Source organism: Triturus cristatus, chromosome 5_1 (assembly GCF_964204655.1).
Source record: "Triturus cristatus chromosome 5_1, aTriCri1.1, whole genome shotgun sequence".
Taxonomy (NCBI): domain Eukaryota; kingdom Metazoa; phylum Chordata; class Amphibia; order Caudata; family Salamandridae; genus Triturus; species Triturus cristatus.
Genome location: NC_140587.1, coordinates 58,348,510 through 58,372,999, shown reverse-complemented (window position 1 = coordinate 58,372,999; position 24,490 = coordinate 58,348,510). Strand labels below are relative to the sequence as shown.

At 48.9% G+C, this 24,490-nt stretch overlaps 1 protein-coding gene across 2 annotated transcripts in view; it reads left to right on the top strand.

Moving 5' to 3' along the window:
- Nucleotides 1–24,490, top strand: part of LOC146830170 (uncharacterized) — a 356,937-nt gene that overhangs the window by 258,319 nt on the left and 74,128 nt on the right. For both annotated transcript variants that reach the window (XM_085604414.1, XM_085604413.1), the window contains 3 exons: nucleotides 105–127; nucleotides 217–315; nucleotides 23,895–24,044. In XM_085604414.1, coding sequence (XP_085460540.1) covers nucleotides 105–127; nucleotides 217–315; nucleotides 23,895–24,044 — 272 coding nt within the window. The remainder of the gene's footprint in view (nucleotides 1–104; nucleotides 128–216; nucleotides 316–23,894; nucleotides 24,045–24,490) is intronic.

The window sequence follows — 24,490 nt, the reverse complement described above, 5'->3', positions numbered from 1 at the left end:
CCCTGTGCATAACAATTTTAAAATGTCTCTCGTTTTCTGTTTATTCCCTTACAACACATAAGCCTTTCTCATTATACGCTTTAAAATTGTCTTTTCTTTTGCAGACTTTTCACTTCTTTACAATCGGGTAAGTAGTTTAAAAAACAATGACCACAAGCACATTATTACCTTAGGTTGGATTCAGGTTTTAAAATCTAGTCTTTCTTTCGTTTGCAGAAGTCTCGCAAGAGGTCCCTGGTCGGTGAGGGATCGGCAACGATTTCCCAGGAGTGGTCTCCACCTGAACGGAATAGTTTCAGCAGAGGTCCTCTCTCGGTGAGTCTCTTGATAACAAGGGCAACTGAAGCATGGGGCGTGGCTTAAATACTAGCAGCACCCAAAATGACGACCGATCTTGCGAGATTTCACACATTTCGCAGGAGGCCTAGTTCAAAAATTGCTCCCAGCCCCTCCTGAGCTGTCCACCTTGAGTTCTTTGTTTGCTCTTGCATAGCCTAATCTTTGGTGCTTAATTTGTTTGAACTTTCTTGCTAGGGATGAAAGGAGAATCCTTGCTAGTTGCATCCTTAGGACTGCGGCAATCTCACCTCAACAGCACTAGTTGGGCTTGTAGGAACGACACACTGCGTGATACATCGGGGGCAGTAGCCACCAGCTAATGTTGCAGGTTCTGCCATGGGGGCAGAGGTCAACAGCCGTAGCTCTACAGTATGCCTTAGAGTTAGCAGAGGTGCTGCCCTGAGACAGATGTCAACAGCCCTGGCAATGCATGCTGCCTTGGCAATCATTCTTGCAGGTTCTTCCTTGGGGACAGAGGTCAGCATCCATAGCACGGCATGGTACCTTGGGAGCAACAGTCCTTAGCCATTGCCGTCTGGGCAGGGGTCCCCAGCCATACCACTTAAGCCACCCTAGGGGGAGAGATAGGGCAACAGCCATTAGCAATAGGAGAAACATGGTACAGCTGCAAAAAGAAGGTACTACCCTGTAGCATCAGTAGCAAACCATAGCTATGTTTACTGCCCTAGTATTAGCAATAACCAAGTACAAGGGTGTGTATTGTCCAGTAGAAAGCAGCCTCCAGTAAAGTGTTTTTCATTAATGAGGCCAGCAGTAAGCATTCATTAATGGTGAACCTTGTGGTGGAGCAGGAGTAACCATATATTCCACTATGCGGTGAGCATCGGTGAACTGTCCTAGCAATGCATGCTGCCCATGGAAGCAGTAGGGCTTCAAGACACCACGCTGGACCTCAGGGTCAAATTATTTGCATTTGTAGCCTAATAGGTAGACACAAGAAAGAACCAGCAGAACCCAAAGGCCTGTCACCAGGACCTCCTTATCCACCAGGCTACCCTCGGATCCCAAAAGCCAGCCCCCAGGACGATCAGAGTCTATCATCTGTCCCTCATAGCTTACAAAAAATACCTTATCACACATAGGTTACACCTAAGACCTATAGGAAATCTGATGGACCTCAGGACCCATGGCATGGATTTTAGCACTCACAAGGCAGACCTATGGATTCCTGAACTGGGTTGCAAGACCTACTACTAGGACGTTCGTACAATTACAGACAGGAGCCTGCACCAACTTTTCCTCAGAGGTCAATGCACCCTCCCAGTTTCTTTTTGGCATCACATTCCTACAGCACCTTAATCCATTCCATGTAACCTCAGTCTAAGCATTTTTTAAAAGCCTTACAGATTATTTGGCTGGTTTTAATGTTTACACCATTCAAGCCAGTAGACTAACACACCTGAAAACAATGATAGGTAAAAAGAAAGCCCAGCACTCATTTCAGCTATCTGGTGACCGGAAGATTCTGTTATGTCTTCATGGGGGCCTTCAGGATGCCTTTCTTCTGGGTGTCCTCTGCAGTCTGAGGTTTTGTCTTTCGAGGCCCCCTCTTCCTACTTGTGGAGGCCCTCATCGCCATCTCCCCTTCTTCCTTCACCTTCTAATGTTGACAAAACTACTAAGCAGGTTAAGAGGTTCTGAGGTGAACCCAGATGTTCACCTTGAACTTCAGCAGAGCTGTGAAACATAAAAATATTCTGTCCGAAGCATTTGGGCTGTAGATCACATGCTTTGCATACTCTTGCCATCTAGTGTTGGGTCTGGATGTTTGCAAGTTGTTTTTCTTCGAAGAAGTCTTTCCAGTCACAAGATATACTGACTCCTCCTTTCGGTGATGGTGCGCATTGACATTACCTCCATTGTTAGATTGTTTTTTTCCACCATCGGGTTCGGACGTGTGTTGTTGTGCACCGGTTCGAAACCGTTTTTCGGTTCCCCTTGACGCGCTACCCTCTCTACCTCGAGTGTATTGTACTCAAATGTGTTTCCCACTTCTCCCATGCCACGTGGTGTATCCGTGCACTGATTCATAGAAAGGGTGTAACTTCTGCTTGTCTCCAGAGCACAAGGAGGAAGACTGTGACGTCTGCAAGTCTATTAGATTGAAGAAAACACTTTGTGATCGTCGGGCCTGACGTCGAGAAAAGCAGCATCTAAGCATCGAAGACACACCTGACATCTTCGGTGAAAATTCCGATCAAGAAGATGTGGGGGCATCAGCGGCGGAGGAAGAAGAAGTCTTCTCCGGCCAGGAGTGGGACTCAGACCTCGAGATAGACCTCGACGTTGAGGAATTGCCACAAGGATGGGGTCACGTGAGCAACAAAGACCCCCTGCCCTGCCAACTTCCCCAGAAAAAAGAAAAGTCTTGGAGCTTACCACCAATCCTCCAAACATTCCACCTCATTCTCACTAAATGTCACCAGAACATTTACACCTGCTCAAACAAGAAGCCCAGTCTCTTTTGCTAAAAAGAGCCATAAAGCCTGTACCATTGCAATATCAAGGGGCTGGCGTATACTCCATGTATTCTCTAATTCCCAAAAAGGACAGCTCCTTGAGACCTATTCTAGACCTCAGAGAACTAAACCTCTACATACTGTCAGAACATTCCCATATGGTGACACTTCAACAAGTGCTCCCACTCCTACAGCACGGCGACTTCATGTCTACTCTAGACATAAAAGATGCATATTTCCACATTCCAATTCACCCTGCTCATCGTAAATATCTAAGATTTGTGATAGCGGGTCAACATTACCAATTCAAAGTACTAACGTTTGGAGTCACCACTGCTCCCAGAGTATTTACCAAATGCCTGGCAGTAGTCGCAGCTCATCTGAGAAGACAGCACACCCATTTCTTCCCATACCTAGATGACTGGCGCATCAAAACCAGCACTTACCAGAAGTGTCTCCAACACTCTCCAGCCACAATCCCATTTGCAGCCTTCCAACACACAGAGTTACCTGGATGCCACCATAGACGCTCAGAGAGCTCTAGCCTCTCCCAATACAGCCAGAATTCTCAGTATTCAGTCTCTACTGCCTCAGTTTCAGCCCAACCAATCATTACCAGCAAGAGTCTTCATGCAACTGCTAGGAATGATGGTGTCTTGCATCATGATTGTTCCCCATGCAAGACTTCACATGCGCCCCCTGCAAGAATGCTTAGCAAATCAGTGGAACCAGTCGCAAGGTCAGTTGACCGATCTAGTGTTGGTAGATGGCCACACCCATCGCTCTCTGCAGTGGTGTAACCCACAAAATGTATCCAAAGGGCGGCCCTTCATCGACCCTGTTCCACAGACAGTGCTAGCAGCAGACGCATCGCTCACTGGTAGTGGTGCTCACTTACACAATCACACAATCCAAGGATTGTGAAGCCTAAAGCACAAAAGCCTTCATATAAATCACCTAGAACTACTAGCAGTGTTTCTAGCGCTCAAAGCCTTTGAAACTCGCCTCATAGGCAAAGCTGTCCTAGTCCGAACGGACGGCATGACAGCTATGTACTACATACAAAAACGGGGGGTGACACACTCTCTCCGACTGTCACGCCTAACACAAACCATTTGGAAATGGGCTATACACTACAAGATTTATCTCCTGGCAGAACATCTTCCAGGAATAAACAATCAGATTTCAGACCTTATCAGCAGACAGAAGCAGAAAACACACGAGTGGAAACTTCCTCCTCAGGTTCTCCTCCCATACTTCCACGAATGTGGATTTCCTCACATAGACCTGTTCACCACAAAGCAAAACGCAAAATGCCCAAGCTTCATTCCCAGATGCTCACACCCGCTCTCCAAAGGCAATGCCCTATGGAAGAACTGGTCAGGGATATTTGCTTACGCTTTTCTGCTTCTCCCACTCATTCCGCTGGTAGTTCGGAAGCTCAGGCAAACATCCCTCACACTGATTCTCATAGCTCCCACATGGGCACATCAACCCTGGTTCACCACCCTGCTGGAGCTGTCAGTAGTTCTGCACCAAAAGCTGCATCTCACCTCTAGTCTCCTCTCTCAGAGCCATGGAGAAACAAGGCACCCAAATCCCAAAGAACCCAACCTGGCGATCTGGCTACAGAGGTCGTAGAGTTTGGTTATTTCCAATCCCCCAGGCTGTATGAATATCCTAAAAGACACTAGAAAGCCTTCTACTAGGGAATGTTATGCAGTAAAATGGAAACGGTGTGGTATCTATTGTAACAATAACAATATCAATCCTCTTGATGCTTCTGTACATAACATCATCTGTTACCTGTTACACTTACAGCAATCTGGACTAGCCTACACATTCATTTGCTTACATCTAAGAGCAGTAGCTGCATACTTAAAAAACAGACAACACTTATCTCTATTCAGAGTACCGGTAATTAAAGCCTTTATGGAAGGATTAAAAAGAGTAATACCGCCAAGAGTCCCACCTGCACCAACGTTGAACTTGAACATAGTCCTTACAAGGCTGATGGGTCCACCATTTGAACCAATGCACAAATGTCAGTTACAACTCCTCTCATGAAAAGTTGCTTTCCTCATAGCAATAACTTCCCTAAGGAGAGTTGGTGAACTCCAGGAATTAACTACACAAGAGCCCTTCTTTCAGCTTCATAAAGACAGAGTGGTTCTTCGAACCAATCCTAAATTTCGTCCTAAAGTAGTTTCTGCCTTTCATATCAATAAATCAGTTGAGTTACCTGTGATTTTTCCTCAACCTGATTCTGTAGCAGAACGAGCTCCACCCACACTTGATGTTAGAACAGCTCTATTATATTACGTGGAAAGAACAAAAGAATTTCACAAAACAAAGCAGCTCTTTGTTGCTTTTTCTCCGCCACACAAAGACAATCCCATATCTAAATCAGGCATTGCAAGATGGATCGTGAAATGTATCCAGACATGTTGTGTGAAAGCAAAAAGAACTTTGCTAATACTCCCTAGAGCACATTCCACTCGCAAAATAGGGGCTACTATGGCCTTCTTAGGTAATATTCCCCTAGCTGACATCGGTAAGGCAGCAACATGATCTACACCGCACACATTCAACAAACACTATAGTGTAGATGTGTTAGCAAGGCAACAAGCTAATATAGGCCAGGTGGTACTTGAAACACTATTTCAAACAACTACAAAAACTACAGGCTAGCCACCGCTTTGGGGGTATACTGATGTATAGTCTATGCAAAGCATGTGATCTACAGCTCACATGCCTCGAACGGATAATGTTACTTACCCAGTAAGCATGTGTTCTTGGTATGTAGAGCTGCAGGTTCACATGCGACAGCCTACCTCCCTGGTCTCCGGGAGTTGTTGCAGTTCTTAGTTTACATACATATGCATGGACATCTCTATTCTACACTTACTAACTTCATTCTCACCCTCTGCGGGAAAACAAACTAACAATGGAGTTGATGCCCATGCGTGCTATCACCGAAAGGAGGAGTCACATTACCTCGTGACTGGAAAGACTCCTTAGAAGAAAAACAACTTTCAAACATCCATCTGCGCATTATGAAGCAAGGATCAGGGAAGCGACAGACACTCAGAAAGAGACCTTTAACGTACTGAGGGAGTTGAGTCGAATGAAAGATCCTAGGACGGTCGCTAATAAGGCTGACTGCAAAAAGGTACAGGACTTCTTTCTAGCCAAGGTCAAAGATATTGTTACTGAAATATGCAATCCCCGCATTAACCCCTGCTCCCTGTCAGTAGTGGACCCGCCTGACTTTCAGAGCCCCTCTCTCTGTTTTTCCTGTGCTCGAATCAAACAATTTAGCCCACATTGTGGCCAAAGTAAAATCTGGGTCACCAGAAGATCCCTGTCCTCCTAGGGTGTTTAAAATGATTATCCCAGTGGTAGAACCAGAGGTGATGTCCCTATTAAATCTTTATTTGGCGACAGGAAAGGTACCACACAAATTTAAGGAAGCCATGGTGATCCCATTGCTGAAAAAAGCATGGGCGCACATTAGGAATCCAAAAAATATCCGACCAATTTCTAGACTTCCTTTTCTGACTAAAGTCCTCGAGCAACACGTACTTAGAGTTCTTTCCTCCATCACGAAAGAACATCAGCTGCTACACACTCAGCAAGCTGGGTTCAGGGCTTATAATCAGTACTGAACTGGTGATGCTCTCAGTGCTGGATGACTTGCGGCTTGCAGCTGACAAGAAGAATCCCTCAGCACTGATTTTATTAGATCTCTCAGCCGCATTTGACACAGTGAAACATGTGCAGCTGCTAGCCCATGTCCGGCGGCTGGGAGTTACTGGGACGGTCCTCCAATGGATTACTTCCTTCCTGGAGGATCGGTCTCAAAAAGTCCTACTAGGAAAATGCACGTCTAGGCAGGGCAGCTTACGATGGGGGACCCACAGGGCTCTGCATTGTCCCCTCTGGTATTTAATATTTACCTTCAGCCTCTGGTAGAAGTACTGGCTAAAGCAAATTGTCAGGTGTTTAATTACGCCGATGACACCCAGTTAATTGTGCGAATTGATGACTCCCCCCAGGCACAGCTTAATGTTCAGAGTATTCTCCGGTTCACTATGAATAGGATGACCTTAAGCCCACTGAAGGTGAACCCTGACAAAACAGAAGTGCTTGCTCTTACCACAGGGGTCTCGCCCTGGTCCAGCCTATTTTGGCCTCAAGAGCTGGGCACCACCCCAATACCAGTGCCTGTCGTGAAGAGCCTGGGTATCAAGCTGGACACTGGATTAACCCTAAATAGCCAGGTGTCTGCTGTAGTGGGGAGCTGTATCGGTCTGAGGCAGCAACTCTGGAAACTTGTGACCCTGTTGTCATTCTCCACCATGCGGGCTGTCGTGACAACATTAATCTTATCACTCTTGGACTACGGCAACACATTTTACACTGGGCTTCCTGATAAACTTCTGGGGAAATTTCTGGTGGTTTTAAATGATGCAGCAAGGCTGATTTATAAATTGCCAAGAAGAGCACATGCCAACCCCCTCCTACAACAGCTACACTTGCTTCCTATCAAGCAAAGGATCAGGTTTAAGGGTCTGTGCATTGCCCATAAAGCACAGTATGGAGAGGCGTCCAATTACATCAAAGACCGTCTGAGGCCTTATGTGCCTGGACGCTGTCACCGGTCATCGAGTCTAGCTTGTTGGCTTGCCCACGTTTCAATAGAGCTACCTTGGGGGGACGGGCCTTCTCAGTCATCATCCCCCAGATCTGGAACAAGCTGCCGGACAGTATGCGCAAGTAAGCCATCTTACTCCCGTTTCAGAGGAAACTTAAGACCATTTTGTTCACTGAGGCGTTCGGATAACTCTACCCTATTGTGTGCTGAGTACAGTTGGACTAAAGGATTCCCAACCTCTTGATCTATGCTGTAGCGCTTAGAGACCTCCTGGTGATTTGGCACTTTATAAGTATAATTTAATATAACATAACAGAAAAAAGTACCCAACACTAGATGGCAGGAGTATGCAAAGCATGTGAATCTACAGCTCTACATGTCAAGAACAGATGCTTACTGGGTAAGTAACATTATCCTTACAAGCAAGTATTAAAATCCTTATGCCTTAATGATATCTCATATTCGTATGATGTGCGTAAAGTTTTATATACACACACCTTCCTCATACTCCGCCCCCAGAGTGTCTAGCAGGGTAGGAACATGGTGACAGTAGTAACTTTATGATTCCATTTTATTCTGTTCAGAAATGTTACTACTAACCCTTCCAAGCTATTATCATCATGGAAGTTTGAGACTTTTGACCAGTCCAGCCATGGTCTCCTCTACCAAACAGTATGTTCGAGGCATATGAGCTGCAGATTGTACACCTTTGCATAGATCGCCATCTGGTGTTGGGCCCGGATGTTTGCAGTTAGTTTTTCCCTTGGAAAGTCTTTGGAAGTCACGGGATCGGTGACTCCTCCTTTGGATCATACTGCGCATGGGCTTCGGCTCCATCCGGATGTAATCTTCACGCTCCGGTTCGAACACTTCCAGTTCGACGATCGAAGCGGAATCCTCGCTCACATCGCGGTATTGTTTTCGATACCTTCGACAATCACCTTCTACTATGACGAATCTCCGGTTCCGGTCGTCGACGGCGGCCTTCGGGCCCATCCAAGCTCCGGTCCCGGCTGATGGAAAGAACTCCATTCAAAAAGTGCCCTCGATGTGGGTCCAAATTCCCCCACACCGACCTTCATGAGGTGTGCAACCTATGCCTCTCCCCTGAACACGAGGCCAGAGACTGTCCGGCGTGCAAGTCTTTTATATCCAAAAAGACTATTCGAGACCGAAGAGCCAGACGCAACATGGCGCACTCCTCGACCTCCGTTCCAGTCGACATCTTCGGAGACGACGTCGAAAATCCTGGACAGCAGCACATCGAAGAACTCAGTGCTTCCGAGGCCACCGACTCAGACCTGGAGGACATCACACCGGCGCAGAGGGTCGTGAGTGATATACCCCTTTCCACACCCCTGCCGACACCCAAAAAGGCTTTGGTCACGCCTTCGCCTTCGGGCCCGGGCAGAACCACAGACACCGCTTCACACACCCCACCTTCGGGCCCGGTGAAGAAGCAGCACAAGCCTTCCGGCGGCTCGGGCGCGAGCCAGCCCATCAGCGGTACCGATAGGCACACTTCGGCAACGAAAGCTAAACCGGCCTCCACATCGACACCGAGCCCCGCACCAAAGGCCTCGGGGTCGAAACCCAGCACCTCCGTGCCGACGGCATCTTCGGTGCCGACCAAATTCCATAAAGCCCTCGGCACCCACACTTCCGCGCCGAAGCCCATCTCGGCGCCGACCAAGAAACAGGAGGTTCCCAAGCCAAAAAAGTCATCGGCTCCGAACTTTTCGACGCCGACGGACCGAATACTGTCACAAGAACTATTTACACCTGATCCTTTACAAAAAACTCTTACTAAGGATCCAAAGACTGGACATTTGGCACTCTCTTCCAAAAAGAGACAATTAGATAAGCCAACTCCACCTCCACCTCCAAAGAGGAAGGACTCTGCTACTTCCCCTTTCAGAGTACCTTCCCCACCTCCTCTACCTTCCTCTCCTCCTCCACCTCCACCTCCACCCCCTCCGCCTTCTCCTCCTACACCTCATCGCTCCCCGACCCCGTCTCCAGATGACGATGATCAGGGGGACCCATATCAAGATCCAGGGGATGTGCCCCAAGACCCCACCCCTACAGGATCTCCGGACCCATGGGACAATTACAATAATCCAGACATTCCAGATGTCCCGCAAGATGACCTTTACCCTTCCAGGCCATCTCCACCAGAAGACTCCCTGGGTATCCAACACTTGCTCCAAAGGGCAGCACATTATCATGGGGTAGAGTTACACACCGACCCAGTAGAGGAAGACTTCCTCCTCGACACTTTTGATACCTCACATAGGTCGACATCCATACTACCTATGCTGAAGGGGGTCATAAAACATGCGCCAGAGGTTTTTAAGGACCCAGTCAGAGCCAGGGTCATTAACCCACGCATTGAAAAAAAAGTATAAGTCTGCCCCTACAGATCCTGCCTATATCAAAGCACCACCACCATTGGATTCCCTAGTGGTTTCCACTGCAAAAAAAAGGTCAAACTCCCAAGCGTCAGGTGAAGCACCATCACCTGACAAAGAGTCAAAGCTACTGGACGCGTCAGGGAAGCGCACTGCGCCCCAAGCAGCTAATATTTGGCGTATAGCTAACACCCAGGCGCTATTAGCCAGATACGACAGGGCGCACTATGATGAATTAGAATCTATCATGCACCATCTACCAGACAAATACAAGAACAGGGCCCACGAATTAATACAAGAGGGTAAAACAATAACTAACACCTCTATACGTTGTGCCTTAGATGCAGCGGACACAGCCTCCAGGGCCATCAACACTAGCGTCCTTCTCCGTCGCCACGCTTGGTTAAGAATTTCAGGTTTCAAACCTGAAGTATAGGCCTCCATTTTAAATCATCCCTTTGACCAAGAACACCTATTCGGTCCAAAGGTAGACGAGGCCTTGGAGAAAATGAAAAAGGAGACAGATACAGCCAAATCACTGGGAGCGCTGCAGTCACATACTCCCAGGCGCTCTTTTCGCCGCTCTTCCTTTCGAAGTACCTCTAGAGGCTACTCCTCCGATAGTGCATCCACTTCGTACAAATCCCCCACTCAGTCCACCTTCACAAAGGGGTATCAAAGAGGCGGCTATAGAGGCAACAACAATAAGGGCAGAGGCAAAACCAATACCGCCCGCTCTACCACACCACCTACCCAATGACTTTCCCCCGCTCCCCCCAGACCATTCCACTCCGGTCGGGGGCAGACTACAAAATTTCCTTCATGTCTGGGAGGACATCACCTCAGACAAATGGGTGTTACAAATTGTTCGATCAGGGTACTGTCTCGAATTAACATCTACCCCCCCAAACATTCCGCCCAAGCAACGCCCAATGTCACAAGAACATTCCACATTGCTAAAACAGGAGGTAAACTCCCTCCTACAAAAACAGGCAATAGAACAAGTTCCCATCAACCAACAAAATTTTGGAGTCTACTCCCTATATTTTCTGATACCAAAAAGGGACGAGACGCTACGACCTATTCTAGATCTCAGACCCCTAAACGCATACATACATTCAGACCATTTTCACATGGTAACGCTTCAGCAGGTACCTCAGCTCCTCTCCCACAACGACTTCCTCACCACACTGGACTTGAAAGATGCATACTTTCACATTCCAGTACACCATGCTCACAGAAAGTACCTCCGATTTGTAGTGGACGGGCAACACTATCAGTTCAAAGTGCTCCCATTCAGGGTCACAACAGCACCAAGGGTATTCACCAAGTGCCTAACGGTAGTGGCGGCACACCTCAGAAGACAGCACATTCATGTCTTCCCATACTTGGACGACTGGCTAATAAAAGCCACATCCTACAACCAATCTGTACGCCACACTGCCACTACAATAAAACTACTTCACCAACTGGGCTTCACGGTCAACCACCAAAAGTCCCACCTAACACCATCCCACATAAAACAATACCTCGGTGCCACTATAAACACCTCAAAAGCAATAGCCTACCCCAATCCTGCCAGGATTGCAAGCATTCAGGCTCTGCGACACAAATTCATAGCTCAACACTCCCTTCCAGCACGAGTATTTATGTAGCTAATAGGGATGATGGCCTCTTGCATTTTCATAGTGCCCCACGCAAGACTCCAGATGCGTCCACTCCAAGAGTGCTTAGCACACCAATGTAACCAGGCCCAGGGCAAACTGACAGATCTGGTGTTGGTAGACGGTCGCACCCATCGCTCTCTGCAGTGGTGGAACACCACGAACCTTTCCAAGGGTCGACCGTTCCTGGACCCGGTTCACCAAATAATACTCACAACAGGTGCATCGCTCTCCGGCTGGGGAGCTCATCTATTACACCTCACAGTGCAGGGCACATGAACACCGCAACAAAAGTTACTCCACATCAACTATCTGGAGTTGCTAGCAATCTTTCTAGCCCTGAAATCCTTTCTAGCACAAATTTCAGGCAAAGCAGTCCTCATTCGCACAGACAACATGACGGCCATGTATTACATTAAAAAACAAGGCGGCACACACTCTCCACAGCTCTCTCAATTAGCACAAAGCATATGGAGATGGGAAAGTCCCCACAAAATCTTTCTCCTAGCTCAACATGTCCCAGGAGTCCAGAATACAATAGCAGATCTGCTCAGCAGACACATACAACAGATCCACGAGTGGAAACTTCACCCACAGGTTCTTCATCCGTACTTCCAAATGTGGGGGCATCCACAGATAGACCTGTTCGCCACCCACGAAAACACAAAATACCCAAGCTTCGCCACCAGATACCCACACCCATTGTCCAAAGGCAATGCGATATGGATGGACTAGCCAGGCAGATTTGCGTACGCTTTTCTGCCTCTCCCACTCATTCCATTAGTAGTGCGGAAGTTACAGCAACACTCCCTCACACTAATCCTAGTGGCTCCAACGTGGGCCAGACAACCGTGGAACACCACGCTACTGCAACTCTCGGTAGTACCACACCAAAAACTACACCTCTCGCCATGCCTCCTGTTGGACTTGGCCCTTTTTGCAGGGTCATCCCTAAACTTTTTGCCTTCCTCCTGTATTTTTTCTGACCTGTTGTAGGCTGTTTTATGACTCTGGGCCCCTTACCACTGCTGATCAGTGCTAAGGTGCATATGCGCTCCCTATGGTAAAATGTTGATGTTCATTGGTGTCCATGTTTGGCTTATTTGGTTTACTATCAGCCCCTAGTAAAGTGCACCAGGAGTGCCAGGGCTTGTAAATACAAATGCTGCTGGTGGGCTTGCAGCACTGGTTGTGCCACCCACAGAAGCGGCCTAGTAAAATGCGTCTAGGGTCTGCCACTGCAGAACCTGCGTGCAGTCTGGTACTGTCATGCTGACTGCGCAAGTGCACCTGCTTGCCAATCCCTAAAACCTTTCCTTAACTACATATTAGTCACCCCTCTGGTAGGCCCAAGGGCAGGGTGCATTGTAGGCATAAGGTAGGACATGCCCTGATGTGTGTGGCATGTCCTAATAGTGAATTACAGCCATTTTCGTTTTTCACTATTGAAAGCTACCTGCTCTCCATAGGCCAGAATGGGCTGCTGGAAATATTACACTCTATGATCCCAGCGGACTCAGAGAGCATGGTAGAAAGTCAAGTTTAGTATGCCTGAACTCAGAATAATAAAATACTTCTTTTAGTAAAGTTTATTTTAATATACTGTGTTTGTAAATACTACTTTTAGAAAGTTCGTATTTACTTGCTTAGCCATTTCAGTCTGCCTCTGCTGTGTGTGTGTGTGTGCTGCCTATGTTCAGTGAGGGGCAGGGCTGGGGAATTCCAGGAGACAGGTTGGCTGCCAGGTGGTGGGTAGAGAGATTACACCAGGATGGGTGGGAGGAGTACACCTTGACTGTGAATAGACCTTTGCTCTGCCACCACAATGCTGACTCCGCCCCCTGTGGAGCGGCTGATGTCTCTGCCCTGCTGCACTGAAAGGAAAGAGCAGAGTCACCACAACAAAGTGCTCCAAAACCGGACTGAGCCAGGCACAGGCCCCCTGGCTACAAAGAACAAAAGAAACTTGCTATAAAAGAAGGAGCCCTGCTCCTAAGAAATCAGATCCTGTTTGCGCCAAGAAGAACCTCTGCCCAAAGAGAAGGACCTGGGAAAGCTGCATGGAGGAGTACTGTCTCTAAGCCTGAGAGACTGGCCTGTGGTGGGTGCCTTGCTGCTGGAAGGAGAGGAAAAGACTGAAGAAAAGACTTTTATTCAACTTGTGCTTTACAAACAATCTCCAAGGGCTTGCGTGTGAACTTACCCCCTGAACTGCGCCCCAGGAACAGTGGGCGCTACTTTTCCCCTGGAAGAAGAGGAAGCTGCTGTGGGTGACCCTGCAACGCTGACCCCAGAGAACCTGTGTGCCCCATCTCGCTGAGCACCGTGACTTCTGGCTGCCCGGGCTGCTGTGAGCACCGCGACGACCAGCCCGCCTGGTCTGACCAAAGCAAGTAACTGCCCCCTCGAGCCGTAGCTCGCAACGTGAAGGGAGACGACCTGCGTCCAAGCGCTGAGCCTCTGCGACCCTGAGCCGCCGAGACCACAGTGAGGACCCAGGTGCACTGTTCGCCGATCCTGGTGTCTGCCGACAACGCGACGCGCTGAGAATCGCCCCTAAGCTGCCCCTCCTGCTTCCGACCTTCGTGGCGTGTCGAGACATCCCCGAGCACCCCACGAAGCATCGCCGTCCACTAAAGAGCCGGGACTGCAACGCGACGCGGGACGCCCTTTGCAGGACTGCTGAGGCCGCCACGAACTTCCTACCAAGATCCCAGGTACTGTGCATTGAAAGCGCCCTCGTACGAACCGTACTTGCCTTCGTACGGTCCGTACCAGCGCTGGCGTCGCGCTACGCTGTTCACGCATGAAGCGTGAGCTTTGGTACGGGTTGCACCAGCTGTACGGAGCGTCCCAGCGAAGGTACGGTCCGTCCCGTTAGAAATATATAGACGTTGCTCACGCGGGAAGCGTGAGGTTTGGCAAGAGGCGTACCGGACTTGTACGACGTGTACCTACGAGGGTACGGTCCGTACGGCTTCAGTCCTCGTACGCGTGCTCACGCGAGAAGCGTGAGAAACGGCACGACGCGTCTAAAAACACGTATGAAGCATACCGACGGCCCTACGAAGCGCACAGACCTCACAGAAGTGTATTTTCAACCAAGAATTGCCATTTTAAGAACTGTGGACTGCTGAAAAGGCATTACAAGTAACTGGAACCTACTTTGAAGTGAAGAACTGTATTTTTAAAGCCTGCTTGAAGAAACCTTTTATATAAAGAGTTTATTTTTACAAAAATACAGTCTTGTGTCTCTGTGTGGTGGGTTGGTGGTTGTTGTGTGGGACATCTTGAATGCTTAACCTAATGCCCTCTGGAATCTAGCCTGACTGCTCGCGCCACGTTACCTAGAGGGTGAGCAGGGGTTATTTTCCCAGAGTAATCCTTCGCCCTGACTTAAAGGAAAGGGTCCCAGCTTGTCGCAAGTGCATACCTGCGCCAACCAGAGACCCCAGATTCTAACATTGGTGGCAGCGGTGAGGATATACGGATTTGCATTTTTGGTGTCTGCGCAGTGATTACTAGCCATTGCACCGTGAGGACAGTCCAGTAGCTTAAGCCACAGAACTTTTTAAATTTAATTTTGCTTGCCAAGAAAGAAGATCCCTTGTGTTTGGAGTCATGCCTGGTCCAAACAGCATTGATAAAACGACCCCTGAAACCTCTGAAGTAGGAGAGATGGAATGGGATGAGTCAAAACTGGATAGCTACAAGAAAACTGAACTCAAGCACTTCTGCAGGAAGCTAAAGGTTCCACATGCAGGATGCAAGAACAAATCAGATCTCTACAAGGCGCTGAAAGCCTTGATTGAATCAAGGGGTGCAACTAAGGAAGTTACACCATTGAAACCAGCGGAAAGCGTTCACAGTTTTGGCAGAGGCCTGTCGCCAGAGGAGCTGGCAGACAGACAGGCCACCAGGGATCATGAAAGGAAGTTGGCAGAGCTGGAAATAAGAAGCCAATTGGAGCTAGAAAGCCAAAAGCTGGCTCTGGAAGAAAAGAAAATGCAAATGGAGCATGACTTTATAATGAGGAAATATGATATGGAGCTCGAGAGGCTTGAGGCCATGAGTGTCTCAGCCCAGCAAGAAGAAATGAGCGTAGCTCAGAGATTGAGCTTTTCTGAGTGGGAGGAGGAATCCAGCTCAGATGGGGGCAGCAATATTGAATTTTCTAGTGCTGAGAGAGTAGTACGCACACCCAGAGATGTGGCACCTGACGTGAAGGAGGGGGTTAACATACACCAGGAGGTTCAAGGGCATGAGGTAGCTCCAGTAGTGTGCAGTATCCCTGAAGGGAATAGGGTAACTGGCGCAGGGGTTCATGGTCCTAGTGGTGGGAGGGACACTCTACTGACTCTAGATGAGAGGTGCAGGGAGAGGGGTTCCCCCAACATTGAAGTCCCGGTATGTGAGTGTGGAGACCGCCCAGAAGAGTGTGGGTTGTGTGACAGAGACAGTCAGATAGTGTCTTGTCAGTCTCAGGAGAGTGGTGTGGAGTACGTGTGCGAGGCACTGGATGGTGAGGTGAAGGATAGTTTGGTCAACCCTACCAGGGCGCTGTGTGATCCAATTGGGGGAGAGCATATTGTAAGTCCCTGTTTTCCAGAGCTATGCCAACACCTGTTGGAGAGTGAGTTCTCTGACCGCAGTGAGCTCACATTGAAGGCAGACCTTTTGGTGGAGTCCAGGGGGTCTGGAAAGGCATTGAGGAGTGATCCCAAGAGGAGTGGTTCAGGTATCTTCAAACCCAGTGTGGTGGAAGTGGCTCAGAGTAGCCCAACTAGGTCCTGTAGTAGTGAGAGGGTTGTAGGGCCTCAAGTCCTGTCTTTAAGGGTAAGGAGTGAGAATGGGTTGTGTCCCGGTAGTGCCCAACCTCAGTCTCAGAGCTTGGATGGTTCTTTTAGGGAACACCAGGTGGGGAGCCTAGTCTGTCCTGAGGGGCTGCCCGTTGTGCGGGATCCCCTAGTGTCTGGTGGACGGGGAGTGTCTGTAAGCAGGCCTCCCTCAGTTCCGGTGCCTGGCAGTACCGCTCCAGTTGGGAGGGTGCAGAGGTCCAGATTGAGGGGTGAGAGGGGGAAAGAGTCCCCAGTGGAAAAACCAGTGGGTCAGGGCCAAGCCAGAAGGGCTGCGTCACCAGTGAATGACCATGGTGACACCACTTCTGTCCTGGGGGATCTTCGTGCACTGTCAGATGGACAGGGGTTAGGAGATCTGCGCCAGGCAGACTGTCACACGACACATGAGTTATGTGTCACCCTCAGGTGGGGCATGCGTGCTCCCCAGGAAGTCCTGGTGCGCCAGGAGAGCGTTCAACCACATGGGTTGGTCCCAGGGTTGGGAAGCCAGGTTCAGGTGTTGTCTGACCTGGAGGGTGGGACAACTGTAATCAGTGTCCTGACCCATGTTGCTTCTAGGGGTACCACTCCAGTTGGGAGGGTACAGCCATCTGGAAGGGGGTGCAGAGGGAGGGAGTCCTCGCCTCTGACCCCGGCTCAACTGAAGGGTTTAGACCCTAGGTTGGAGGGCCAGGTTCAGGGTGTCCCCCCTGACCTGGACGTCCAGTTGCAGGATAGAACCCCTGAACTGGTGGGCGAATTGCGCAGGACACCTGCTCCAGGTGCCCTGGCAATTCTGGAAGGGGGTACCACTCCAAGTGGGAGGGTACAGAGCCCCAAGGAGGAGGACCGGGTGTGGGAGAGGCCACCCCAGTCTTTGGTCCAGCCGCCGGATACAGGCCTGGGGCTGGTGGGTCAGTGCCAGGATGTCATACATGACCTGACAGGAGGGAGAATGGACAAAGGGTGCCAAGCACCTGGGGCTACTGCCCCCCGCTCCCTGGCGCCACAGAGGTTTGAGAGCCCTGAGAGGCATACGGCCTGGGTCTCATCCCTGACTACTGTCAGTGGCCACTGTAGCATTTTGCTGTCTGTCTGTTGGGACACACCTGTGGGCTAGTTAAGGTTAGGTGCTGCACAGGTGGTGTCCACAGGTGAGGAGAAGGGTTCCCCATGGATTGGCTTGGTGGGCCCTGAGAGTATGGACAGAGGGATTCCAATAGGTTCAGATTGGCGTAGAACTGGAGTCTGCCCCTGCAGTTGCGGGCCAGGTCCTCGTTCTATCGCCCCAAGCAGGGAAGACCATCAAGGTGGTGATTGGTCTACCCTGCGTTTTGGCTGGAAGGGGGTTGTGTTGGACTTGGCCCTTTTTGCAGGGTCATCCCTAAACTTTTTGCCTTCCTCCTGTATTTTTTCTGACCTGTTGTTGGCTGTTTTATGACTCTGGGCCCCTTACCACTGCTGATCAGTGCTAAGGCGCATATACTCTCCCTATGGTAAAATGTTGATGTTCATTGGTGTCCATGTTTGGCTTATTTGGTTTACTATCAGCCCCTATTAAAGTGCACCAGGAGTGCCAGGGCTTGTAAATACAAATGCTGCTGGTGGGCTTGCAGCACTGGTTGTGCCACCCACAGAAGCGGCCTAGTAAAATGTGTCTAGGGTCTGCCACTGCAGAACCTGCGTGCAGTCTGGTACTGTCATGCTGACTGCGCAAGTGCACCTGCTTGCCAATCCCTAAAACCTTCCCTTAACTACATATTAGTCACCCCTCTGGTAGGCCCAAGGGCAGGGTGCATTGTAGGCATAAGGTAGGACATGCACTGATGTGTGTGGCATGTCCTAATAGTGAATTACAGCCATTTTCGTTTTTCACTATTGAAAGCTACCTGCTCTCCATAGGCCAGAATGGGCTGCTGGAAATATTACACTCTATAATCCCAGCGGACTCAGAGAGCATGGTAGAAAGTCAAGTTTAGTATGCCTGAACTCAGAATAATAAAATACTTCTTTTAGTAAAGTTTATTTTAATATCCTGTGTTTGTAAATACTACTTTTAGAAAGTTCGTATTTACTTGCTTAGCCATTTCAGTCCGCCTCTGCTGTGTGTGTGTGCTGCCTAGGTTCAGTGAGGGGCAGGGCTGGGGAATTCCAGGAGACAGGTTGGCTGCCAGGTGGTGGGTAGAGAGATTACACCAGGATGGGTGGGAGGAGTACACCTTGACTGTGAATAGACCTGTGCTCTGCCACCACAATGCTGGCTCCGCCCCCTGTGGAGCGGCTGATGTCTCTGCCCTGTGCACTGAAAGGAAAGAGCAGAGTCACCACAACAAAGTGCTCCGAAACCGGACTGAGCCAGGCACAGGCCCCCTGGCGACAAAGAACAAAATAAACTTACTATAAAAGAAGGAGCCCTGCTCCTAAGAAATCAGATCCTGTTTGCGCCAAGAAGAAACTCTGCCTGAGGAGAAGGACCTGGGAAAGCTGCATGGAGGAGTACTGTCTCTAAGCCTGAGAGACTGGCCTGTGGTGGGTGCCTTGCTGCTGGAAGGAGAGGAAAAGACTGAAGAAAAGACTTTTATTCAACTTGTGCTTTACAAACAATCTCCTAGGGCTTGCGTGTGAACTAGCCCCCTGAACTGCGCCCCAGGAACAGTGGGCGCTACCTTTCCCCTGGAAGAAGAGGAAGCTGCTGTGGGTGACCCTGCAACGCTGACCCCAGAGAACCTGTGTGCCCCATCTCGCTGAGCACCGCGACTTCTGGCTGCCCGGGCTGCTGTGAGCACCGCGACGACCAGCCCGCCTGGTCTGACCAAAGCAAGCAACTGCCCCCTCGAGCCGTGGCTCGCAACGTGAAGGGAGTCGACCTGCGTCCAAGCACCGAGCCTCTGCGACCCTGAGCCGCCGAGACCACAGTGAGAACCCCAGGTGCACTGTTCGCCGATCCTGGTGTCTGCCGACAGCGCGATGCGCTGAGAATCGCCCCTCCTGCTTCCGACCTCCGTGGCTTGTCGAGACATCCCCGAGCGCCCCACGAAGCATCGCCGTTCACTAAAGAGCCAGGACTGCAACGCGACGCGGGACGCCCTTTGCGGGACTGCTGAGGCCGCCACAAACTTCCTACCAAGATCCCAGGTACTGTGCATTGAAAGCGCCCTCGTACGAACCGTACTTGCCTTCGTACGGTCCGTACCAGCGCTGGCGTCGCGCTACGCTGTTCACGCGTGAAGCGTGAGCTTTGGTACGGGTCGCACCAGCCGTACGGAGCATCCCAGCGAAGGTACGGTCCGTCCCGTTAGAAATATATAGATGTTGCTCACGCGGGAAGCGTGAGGTTTGGCAAGAGGCGTACCGGACTTGTACGACGCGTACCTACGAGGGTACGTTCCGTACGGCTTCAGTCCTCGTACGCGTGCTCACGCGAGAAGCGTGAGAAACGGCACGACACGTCTAAAAACTCGTACGAAGCGTATCGACGGCCCTACGAAGCGCACAGACCTCACAGAAGTGTATTTTCAACCAAGAATTGCCATTTTAAGAACTGTGGACTGCTGAAAAGGCATTACAAGTAACTGGAACCTACTTTGAAGTGAAGAACTGTATTTTTAAAGCCTGCTTGAAGAAACCTTTTATATAAAGAGTTTATTTTTACAAAAATACAGTCTTGTGTCTCCGTGTGGTGGGTTAGTGGTTGTTGTGTGGGACATCTTGAATGCTTAACCTAATGCCCTCTGGATTCTAGCCTGACTGCTCGCGCCACATTACCTAGAGGGTGAGCAGGGGTTATTTTCCCAGAGTAATCCTTCGTCCTGACTTAGAGGAAAGGGTCCCTGCTTGTCGCAAGTGCATACCTGCGCCAACCAGAGACCCCGGATTCTAACACCTCCTAACCCAGAACCATGGAGAGATCAGATACCCGGACCCAGCTCAGCTCAACCTTGCGATCTGGCTCCTGAAATCCTAGAATTTGGGTACCTAAATCTTCCTCCTGACTGTATGAATGTCATCAGAGAGGCCAGACGCCCTACCACTAGAGCCTGCTACGCTGCCAAGTGGAAAAGATTTGTTGTTTACTGCCATAACAACACAATCAATCCTCTAAACGCATCTATACAACATATTATATGCTACTAACTCCACCTACAAAGGTGTAATCTAGCCTATACATCCATTCGGCTACATCTCGCAGCAATTACAGCCTACTTACAAAACAGGCAGCACCTCTCACTTTTCAGGGTACCTGCCATTAAAGCCTTCATGGAAGGCTTAGAAAGAATAATTCCCCCCAGAGTACCACCCTCACCTGTGTAGAACCTAAATATCGTTCTCACAAGGCTCATGGGGCCTCCCTTCGAACCCCTACATAAATGCGAACTACAATTTCTCACATGGAAAACAGCTTTCCTTGTAGCCATCACTTCCCTTAGAAGGGTCAGTGAGATACAAGCATTTACTATACAAGAACCTTTTCTTCAAATGCACCACAATAAAGTTGTTCTCCGTACCAACCCAAAATTCCTACCCAAAGTCATTTCCCCTTTTCACCTAAATAAAACTGTAGAATTACCAGTTTTTTTCTCGCAACCTCAAACTGTTGCGGAAAGGGCTCTACACAAGCTAGACGTCAAACGAGCCTTACTTTACTATATACAAAGGACACAACCCTTTCGAAAGACTAAACAACTGTTTGTCTCATTCTCTCCACCACATAAAGGCAACCCCATCTCAAAATCAGGGATAGCTAGGTGGATTGTAAAATGTATACAGATTTGCTACCACAAAGCAAAACGAACGCTTTCCGTTCCCCCTAAAGCCCACTCTACACGAAAGATAGGGGCGTCCATGGCATTTCTGGGCAACATCCCACTACATGATATCTGCAAAGCAGCTACATGGTCAACACCGCACACTTTCACTAAACACTATTGTGTAGATGTGCAATCCAAGCAACAAGCTAGTGTGGGCCAAACTGTACTAAAAACATTGTTTCAAACCACTGCAACAGATACCGGTGGTCGCCGCTAAGGTTGGGAACTGCTATATAATCTATGCAAAGGTGTACAATCTGCAGCTCATATGCCTCGAACGGAATATGCTACTTACCAGTATGCATCTGTTCTTGGCATATAGAGCTGCAGATCTGTACACGCCCACCCGCCTCCCCGGCTACCTGTATCTGTTCCGGTCCATCTTATTTAGATACAACATACATGGGTTTCTTCACTGTAGTCACTAAGCTCCATCTTTCCCTGCTGGCGAAAAACAATCTGAGGATGGAGCCGAAGCCCATGCGCAGTATGATCCAAAGGAGGAGTCACCGATCCCGTGACTTACAAAGACTTTTCAAGGGAAAAACAAACTGCAAACATCCGGGCCCAACACCAGATGGCGATCTATGCAAAGGTGTACAGATCTGCAGCTCTACATGCCAAGAACAGATGCATACTGGTAAGTAGCATATTCCTTCTGCTTACCAACAGGTGAATGCAAGGGTCGCTGAGATTGCATTGCCCTCATCCCCAAGGTATGTCCTGGTAACCATTTTTAGGTCTCACCTACACAGGGCCTGCGAATTGCTTGTCAGTGAGCTGCACTGCACACAGGCCTACCAATAGGGTACGTAACCCCTGAGATAATGCTGTCACTGTCACACAGGCATACAGATAGGGTAAGTAACCCCTAAGATAATGCTGTCACTGGTACACAGGCCTACGGATAGAGTTTGTAACCCCTAAGATAATGCTGTCACTGTCACACAGGCATACAGATAGGGTAAGTAACCCCTAAGATAATGCTGTCACTGGTACACAGGCCTACGGATAGAGTTTGTAACCCCTGAGATAATGTTGTCACTGTCACACAGGCATACAGATAGGGTAAGTAACCCCTAAGATAATGCTGTCACTGGTACACAGGCCTACGGATAGAGTTTGTAACCCCTAAGATAATGCTGTCACTGTCACACAGGCATACAGATAGGGTAAGTAACCCCTAAGATAATGCTGTCACTGGTACACAGGCCTACGGATAGAGTTTGTAACCCCTAAGATAATGCTGTCACTGTCACACAGGCATACAGATAGGGTAAGTAACCCCTAAGATAATGCTGTCACTGGTACACAGGCCTACGGATAGAGTTTGTAACCCCTGAGATAATGTTGTCACTGGTAAGTGAGCTTGTGGATACGGCATGTGACCCTTTATGCTACTTTCACTAGTAAATAAGCACCTGGTTGTGGTATATTAACCCAGGATATGATAATGGAATTGTTTCAAACTCAAGCATTTGGCTTTTTTTCAACAATAAAGGGTGCTATTTGTATTGGATCAGAGAATGTTTCAGTGTTTAAATAGGATTTAATTTCAGTATTTACTCCCAGACCTCACCTTCTCCTCAGTATTTCATATTTTTACATTGCAGTGATTATGCTGCTCATACTAACAAACTGTGTATCATCTCTTATGTGTTCTGTGGTCATTGTAACAAACATCAGTCGGTCAAAGCCGTTCCTACGTCATCGTAATGAGCTGTTTGGATTCATTTCCAACCGACCCATTTGGATGGAGTCGGTCAGAAAGGAATCCAAACTGGAATTCCGAATGGGTTCTGACAGGCTCGGAGAGCCCATCTGCCATTCGGAAAGCCTCCAGTAATCCCAAGGGCGGCTCTTTCCGCCCGAGGGATTACAATGTCGGATTTCGACAGCCTTTATGTGCCAGCCATTTACACCACAGAAAGGCTATCGGAAGTCGACTTTGGTTGCCCTCAGCAGAGCCCCCCTGGGTGCACGGCCTCCAATTGGAGGCAGAGGGGGCTTCTATTGTGCCCCCCTGTTGATCCTTGCACCCTGTGGCAGGCACTTTGAGGCGCCTGTCACAGGGTGGAGGGATGAACTGCACCTCTTCTCTTTACAATGAGAGCATGCATTCCGGTCTCATTGTAAAGAAGAGGAGTGTGTCCGAACAGTGTTCGGTTGCATCCTAATTGGGCTTGGACCGCCGACAGAAGTCCGGTTGGTCCCAGTACTGAATCGATGTCTTGCCCTAAATGTGATTTGGTACCAGTGGAGATGTGAAAAGTGCCAGTGCTTAATTTGTAAAAGTGGTAAGTGACAAGGCCCTCGTTAGGAGGCCACTGCAGCTTGCACCACACACTTCCCGTGCCAGCTCTAGCAATGACAGTACCTGTGTAAGTGTGCAAGTTCAGGCTATTTTAGGCCCCCAAGTTGTTTTTATTGTATATTGAATTAATAAATAGCTGTTGTTCTGTTCATCTGTAAATAACACACAGTGGCACCATGTAGCTGTCATAAGCACTGGTGTTGACAATTAGGTGCCGGTGCAGAGCACCAGAAACCACCAGCTCAAATTAGGCACTGCAAACGCCTTAAAAGAGGTGGCTTATCCTCTGGTGTGTGAGATGATGGATGGGAAATGGAGATGAGCTGAAGCTGTGTTTCCCCTCTCAGTGCTCTGCTTTGTTTCTGTATCTTCTTCTCCTGCAGGATGGAGTCCTCCTCTCCCTTTGGTTCTTGCTGCAAAGACCTGTCCTCACACGCACCACCCACCGAGCTCAACCTGAAGAGCGATGAGCAGGGGATCCTTGAAGTGAAAGAGCAGCATGAAGGACACGAACATCCTGGCAACAAAATCAAGTAAAGCAACACACATCTTCATTTTTGAAATGATATTATGTGAGAGGGTAAATAACGAGCACTGGTAAATGCATTAGGGTTTGCCTATGTGATTAATAACACGTTTTATTGTTGTAGGTTGCTGAGTAGTTGTACAATATAAGTTACAGAAAGTCTGTTAAAGTGTTATGATTTGTTTGTGTACAAAAAGGTGATATATTGTGCTGTTACTGGTAGTATAGTGCGGGTTAGTAATAGCAACATTTTGAAAAATGAAAGAGGGAGATACTAGAATTAATTGATGGAATAGCAATGTTATGTGTTTAGAGGAGTTCTGAAAACGTTTGGGCCCGTTGTCACGGCACCTGCTGCACCATTCAAATCATTACCTTGTCTGCAAGGAACTGCACTTGTGACTGCCTGATTAGTAATATAATATAGCAATATTAGGTGTTGGTGGGGTGCCT